Source organism: Seriola lalandi, unplaced genomic scaffold (assembly GCF_002814215.2).
Source record: "Seriola lalandi dorsalis isolate HSWRI2012SDOR001 ecotype SW California unplaced genomic scaffold, Sedor1 jcf7180001975429, whole genome shotgun sequence".
Lineage (NCBI taxonomy): Eukaryota > Metazoa > Chordata > Actinopteri > Carangiformes > Carangidae > Seriola > Seriola lalandi.
The window spans coordinates 1-7,151 of NW_019446095.1; the positions used below are offsets into that span (position 1 = coordinate 1).

The 7,151-nt window shown below is 38.5% G+C and overlaps 1 protein-coding gene across 1 annotated transcript; it reads left to right on the top strand.

Moving 5' to 3' along the window:
- Positions 1-2,047: 2,047 nt before the first annotated feature.
- Positions 2,048-5,439, top strand: LOC111655419 (ADP-ribosylation factor-like protein 8B-A). The gene is made up of 6 exons (XM_023406822.2): positions 2,048-2,318; positions 2,481-2,554; positions 2,684-2,777; positions 2,907-2,974; positions 3,331-3,401; positions 4,483-5,439. The coding sequence occupies exons 1-6, from the start codon at positions 2,259-2,261 to the stop codon at positions 4,530-4,532; spliced, it is 417 nt and encodes a 138-aa protein (XP_023262590.2). The 5' UTR covers positions 2,048-2,258; the 3' UTR covers positions 4,533-5,439.
- The last annotated feature ends 1,712 nt before the right edge of the window (positions 5,440-7,151 follow it).

Sequence of the window (7,151 nt, forward strand, 5' to 3'; positions counted from 1 at the left end):
TAGTAGTAGTAGTAGTAGTAGTAGTAGTAGTAGTAGTAGTAGAAGCCTGTTGGGTAAAATTGAAGCTGGCTCTCTGAGAGTGAGAAGAGCCTGGGTCACTTCATTTTAAAGTTGTGCCTCTATTTTTTGACATATTTAGAAAAATGTGTATTTTTGGCAACCAGTGGTATAAAGAGCTATAATTTTAACAGTCTCTTTGGTCTTCGTTCTTTCTGCAGTTGTGATCATGTGAAATGCAGCTGCTTTCGATGCTAGTATTGATACATGTCTCTAAATCCTGTGACTGAGGCTGAAGAGCATCTTTGTTTTTCTTGTGTGTGTTGGAGGACATTTCTCTTGTGCAACTTTGCAGGGATTTCTCAAAACTGGTGTTTCTGGTGGAGCAATTTTCTTGGCAAATGACTACACAGTAACTGAGGTTTTAAGCAGCATATTGTGAAACTCTTTCTTTGGTTATTAGAGTTGTTATCAGTTTGTGGTGGTGATACACATGTTTCTTTCTACTCAATCAGCTCCATCTCCAACCTGTCAAATTGAATGTTACTGTCGTAAGTTCAGTCTGATTGTGTTTCATTGGTGCAGAGCCCTTTAGCTTGGTGTGAAAATATTCTGTTCTATATTTGGTATGCTTCAGATCTGTGGGGAGTAATGCACATTTACACTACTATAGATTTCACAGTGCATGTCATGAATCCTTGAATCCGAATATTGTTATACTTTTCCTCTGCCAAACTCTTAGTACTGTGGCAATCTGCTGTCTGTCCAGTTTATCCTCATATTTAATCTGTGCTATCGATGATCTGTGCACCTTTGTGTTAATTTTCAAGTGTGTTTAGGAGTTGTTTTTTAAAAAACATTTTCAAAGGGATTGATAGGAATTTAGGTTAACTTTGACACTAGTGGCAACGTATTTCTATTAAAGCTAAAAAAACTCATCAATCAGTCAATATAAAATGTGATCATATTGAAATGTTACCATTCATTGGTTCTAGCTTGTTGTTTCTGTCGCTTCTCTGTGTTTTATATCATTGTTAACTGAATATCTTTGTTTTGCACTGACAAACATAACAAGAAGATGTCTTTAGGAAATTGTGACAGGCAGATTTCACTGTTTTCAGATGAGTTTTTTTTATATATTAAAGGATTTGTCAAGAAAATAATCAGCAGATTGATAATAATTGTTAGTTGCAGGTCATCTATTCCAATAAAGTAATAAGAATTGGGTGTATTTTTTTTTTTATCAAGCAGCATCCATTACCACCCCTGCTCATCAAGAAAACGAAAAGACAAATCACCAGCACAGATTTAATGTGCTTTTAAGTTTAAAACAAAACAGCAACTTCACAGAAAATCCCATAGATAAAAAACTGAATGTTCACTCTGAGCATCTGATAGAGAGGGCGGGTGTTTGAGGAGGAAGTTGGGTTTGGGGTTGAGGCGTATCTCTGCTTCTTGCTTTACGCTGATGAGATGAAAAAAAAAAGAGACGCAGGGTTTTGAGTGTGTGAATGGTTATAGAGGGGGTGGTTCCTCCTTCCTCAGTCATAAGACTGCTGCACTCATTTCCACTTAGCTTCATCAGGTGACTCCAGCCAGTCATGTGCTGTGAAATGTGTGTACAGCAGACTGTGCATGCAGGTTTACAAAGGAAGGGAGGGAGAAGGAATATAAACAGCTTGTGATGTTAAAGGGGAATGCCACAGATTCTTTTTGTTAAAGTGGATTGTTCTTCTTCCCACTTCAGTCTGCAATAATGAACAGTCACAAGCCAGAACATGTGGAGACACAGTATCTTATCACTTGGCTTGTTTGTCACTTTAGTGTAAAATCATTTATTCTGTGTTTGTTTACATTTTTGCTTTTCACAAATACCAGTCGTCGCCTTTTCACAGGTTTGGACATAGTTATACATAAACTCGATTATATGACTCTGCCATGTATCATAATTATTATATTGTCGAGAATCCCTTTCCAATTTGTATTTTAAGATAATAGTGAGTCCACCATGTATTTTATGAGCTGATGATGATTATTTTTGTTATTATTAACTAACTCATTTTTGGAGATCATTTAAATCATTAAATGCTTTAAGTGTGTGTGCGTGTGTGTGTGAGAGAAGTGGCTTTTTGCTACTTGAGCCTAGTTAATTCATTGTGGACGTGCATCTTTTCAGTAATGAAAGTCACTTTTCAGTCAGTTTTATAGGAAATTACTTTTGCTTATGTCTTTTCTTTCAGTCTGGTCATTTCAGTGAAGACATGATCCCTACAGTCGGGTTCAACATGAGGAAGGTCACCAAAGGAAATGTCACCATCAAGGTCCAGTTTTAATTTTTACACTGTTATCAAAACAATGAAATTAAATGTTAATTAAATGCCACCAGCAGACTGGTGTTACAGAAGGCGATAATTGCATCGTTAATGACATTTGGAAACAGGGATATCATGTGCTGATGTGCCGATGTGCCCTTAATTCTGTAGATCTGGGATATAGGAGGGCAGCCAAGGTTCAGAAGCATGTGGGAGCGGTATTGTCGGGGAGTTAATGCGATCGTGTGAGTATCCAAGGTCTGGCTTTCAGATAAATAAATGAGACAGAAACAAGATGCTGGCATTCAGCTGTGCAACCTGTAAATATATGCAAAACTAATTTTAATCTCTGTTTCAATGTGGCTCATTTTAAGGTACATGGTTGATGCAGCAGATCGAGAAAAGGTGGAGGCATCTAGAAATGAGCTTCATAATTTATTAGACAAACCTCAGTTGCAAGGAATTCCTGTAAGTGTTCCCCTGAAACCACTTTGAAGTTTAGTGTAATTTCTGCACCAGTCATGCAAAACTGTGCGTGGGTTCTGTCAGCGTTTTCTTGCTGCAGTTGCAGATTTCAGTTGTCATCTGTTTTTTTAGGTTCTGGTACTCGGCAACAAAAGGGATCTTCCCAGTGCTCTAGATGAAAAGCAGCTCATTGAGAAAATGTAAGTATCAAAAACATTTATTTAATTTAATTACAACTGAATGTCCCGTTCTGTCATTTTTTATGCACATAAATGCACTGTAGATTCTGTCTGTCATGAAAGCTGGAAAAAGGGGATTTAATATTATTGTATATTATTTTACATTTACATTTTTTAAATTTTATTATTGTTGTTAAGACTGCAGCAATGTTAAGGCGTACTTTACTGTGAAGATCTGGCTCTTTTTGCTGTCAAGTTAGGAACATGCGCTGAGACTTTTGTTAAACTGCATCCTGCAAGGTGCAGATGAATGCGATAGATGATCAGTCCAGATGTACACTAATCATATTTGTTCATGCATCTTTTTCCCTTCATAGGAATCTGGCAGCTATTCAGGACAGGGAGATATGCTGCTATTCAATTTCCTGCAAAGAGAAAGACAACATTGGTAAGTTGAAATTAATTACTGCAGTATTACTTCCACTGTTAACAGGGTGGCACCTCCTCTTCACTATTCAAAACCATATTATTGAAACACTTTCATCGTTAAGATTAAATTTTGACGGTGTAATTGCATCATTTATTTCGATGTGCTCAAAAAAATACGCTTAACAAGCTGCAGGGAGCTATTTACACTTTTTCCCCCGGGTTTTGCCTCTCAGGCTGCATACAGTCCCTACCTGCATGTACTGCTGGTTGTACTTAGGGCTTAATCTGGGTTTTTATAGTTAATATTCTCCTGAAAAGATGCTACAATTGAACATCGATCAACGATGAGGCAGCCAAGCACAGTTCTCTTCTGTCTAATCTATCTATCAGTACTCTCCAGTGGCCCTGTGGAGTTTTATTGCAAACAAACACAAGTTATGGTTACCTTCAGTGTGAAAATGCTGTGCATGCATTCTTGAGGTCTGACAAACTTGTCAAGTGTTTTCCTTCCTGATAAAACTTTTGCAAAGCCAATTCTTAAAAAGTATTTCAACTCCAGCATTGTTTACAAGCTTGCACTCTTCATCTACCCTGCGTGGTGCATTGCATCGTATCCCGGCACGTTACCGCCACCTGTTGATCAGTGGTGTGACACCATTGGTAGGACTGTAACTCACAGCTCCAACAGCGCCATTGCGATACTGGAGGTCTAAAGATGATATTGAATCAGTTATTGCATGAATAATGCAGAAATTTACACAGCATAGCATTTATTTAAATTAATTCTTTTTTTTTTTTACATTACCATTGTATTTTACCATTATTATGGGAAGCACAATGATGTATTTATTTATCTGGTTTCATTGTGTCACTTTCACTTCAGACACCAAATTTAGACCCTCAGGTTAACAGTACAAGAGAGGGGGATCATTACAGCAAACACCAAATATGAGTATAATAGTAATTGAATGGGGTTCTATGTTGCTAAAACTGTGCCAGACTTGTATCAATGTACCAATATTGAGTGTTGCTAGCGAGTAAGAAACGTCTATATCTTGAACTGATCCTCAGACTGACTCGGCATGTTTCTTTGATTTCAGATATCACGCTTCAGTGGCTCATCCAGCACTCTAAATCCCGGAGGAGCTGAAAATGCAGGAGCTGTTTGCCAGCTGTGTTTGCCATGTTACTGTCATGCCACACCTTCATCACTCTGTGATGATGTACAGTTGTATCTTCAGCTCACATGTTGCACTGTTCTGCTCGTGTCATACTATTTCTTTTCCCCTTTTCACCTTGTGATTCTTTCACAAACCCTGACAATGCACTACTAAAAATGTAATTCTGGTACCAAATTTAAGGAATGTAATTGGCATTATACGTCCTGTGAAGCTGTACTTTAACTAGGAGTAAGAACCTACTTTCTGATCTACCTTTTACCCTTCAGGCATTACTTGGTTGATTATACCCAGTGGTTCGTAAAACTAATCTTGGGAATAGAACAACACACTCTTGAAGGAGGGTTTATTCTGTCAAACGGGCCTCACATAATGAGAAATGTGCTTCACACAGTTAGATAATGATGCCAGGAGATGGCTGATGTGGACATGCAGGTTTTCTGTCTAGCTCTTCTCTAATGACGATCACCCTTAGCTTGATCAGGTTTTCTTCTTTCAAAGACATGTCTGTTGTTTTAGAAAATTGTGCATTTAAGCACGTCAATTTGAGCAGGTCTGTACAAATATCAAGCTAATATGATTTTTACTGATGTGAGATGTGCGTGTATGAATATATGACTCTATTTAAAGTCTGAATGTACTAAAAGTAAAGCTGTACGGGGTTGTGTGGTTCATATTGGCCTCTGTTTGTAATTAGCCTCAGTGGAATGATGTCCTTTGTGCTGCCTCTATGCTGACAGAGTGGCAGAATTTAAAGTGCCTTGTGCAATGTCTCTCACCTCTGAAGCAAAGCAGCATGCAAGGTGTGCCCACCTGGGTAGACTAAAAATACACCACTTCAATACATTCAAGAAATAAAAAGGCATGCTTTTTAATTTAGACATTGTCCTGTTATTTGTACTTCACCTTTTTGGACTCTCATTCTGGACATCTTACAGAACAGTTAGTGATGGAAAGAATATTCAAATACCACTTGTAGCAACACCACAATGTGAAGATAAAGCCCTGTGCATCAACACAGGTGTTTTCAATTACCTGCCTGATTACACCTCGGCTCAGGTGAGGCTGAGTTGAGCTCCTATGTCGGGGATTACCTAAGGTCTTGTATTCATAACAAGTTCAAGAAAACATAGAGTGATGTCAACCAGGTTCATCTTGTATACACCCGCACAGTCCTGACAAGAAGTCTAAGGAGGTGGAAATACCTGTGCAGCTGGACCATGGGTGTTTAAAAAATTCCATTTAAAATACTTAAGTAAGAATAAAAGTACACTTCTTGTGAAATTAAAAATACTAATTCAGTAGAAAATGCTATCTATACATATGGTAATTACACAAGCAGTACATTATCAAAATGTAAAGCTATATCTTGACTTAACATATGGTAATGTAGCATTTCTTATTCATGGTTTGCCTTTAAGGCACAGTGCATTAAAGTGATTGCAGTCTATTGAATTAATTTCTTTCTCAAAAATTCTTTATCTTTTCATGAATATTTTAATAGCATGGTTAAAAACCGTTTGTTAGGCATGCACAGGTGTTTTAATTTTTTAGCACGATTAGACCTGTTGTCAGGAGTGCCACATAAATGGTTAATAAAATACTAATACTTTATAGATCCGATTTCTCACATTCTAAAAAGATGTCAGCAGTTAAAGGGCGTTAAATCCACTTTGTCATGTAAAAGTTATTGTAAAATAAATGTGTAAGGGTCCACATTCTCTGCAGCCCTTTTCCATAAGTGGTCAAACAGTGCAATCAGTGACAGGGATTTTGACAACCTGTCAACTCAAACATTGTTGTTATTTATGGATCATGATCACAGTATATTAATCAATAAAGCCACCACTTCAATCCCTGGTGTATTACTACAAAGTGTTACCAATATTTCTAATTGTACAGACTAAAATATCTCCTTAATCGCCTCCACTTTTTAGCCAGCAGTAACTCTGGACCTAAGCTCTGCACCTCTAATCATTTCACTCTTGTGTCTATTTTCTATTGGCGCAGAAGTTAAATCAAGACACGTCAGGATTGCCACGAAACGCAACCAGGAGATCGGCAGCTCTGCAGCCAATGACTGGACGAGCCTGCCTCTACGTCTGAATGACGACAGAGAAGGACCAATCACACCTCAGGATGTGGGAGGGGCTGGTTTGTTGACAGGAAGCGTGTGAAGCGGAATCACTACAACGTCTCTGTGCTTGTAGTTTAGCCATAAACAGAGGGTTTCTCATTCGTTCATGTCCCCTGTTGGTGTGTGGACTTAAAATTATGCGTTGTAAGATCGCACCGGGGCAAAGATGCAATGGAGGTCAATAGTAGTTGGTCTAGTCGTACTGAGACTCTCTCTCAGCTGTGTATTGTGGTTAGCCTTCGGACTGGGACCTAACGTTAGCTGGGGGTTCAACTTCCATCTCAGTTTCAATTTGCACAAATTGGACTTGTTATTCAGGGAGGAAAAGGGGACCGACCCGAGGGGTAGCTCGTGGTCTCAGCGTATACAGGGCCACAAATATGAAGAGACGGCGACCACCTGTGCAAAGGTTGGAGAGGAGTCAACCAAGAGATCCTACCTGAGCTTCTTCGAT

Bases quoted from the DNA above. Each gene is read 5' to 3' on its own strand.
- LOC111655419 (XM_023406822.2), top strand. From the start codon at position 2,259: ATGATCCCTACAGTCGGGTTCAACATGAGGAAGGTCACCAAAGGAAAT. The intron at 2,555-2,683 runs GTGAGTATCCAA...GCTCATTTTAAG, and splicing joins CGGGGAGTTAATGCGATCGT to GTACATGGTTGATGCAGCAG. The intron at 2,975-3,330 runs GTAAGTATCAAA...TTCCCTTCATAG, and splicing joins AAGCAGCTCATTGAGAAAAT to GAATCTGGCAGCTATTCAGG.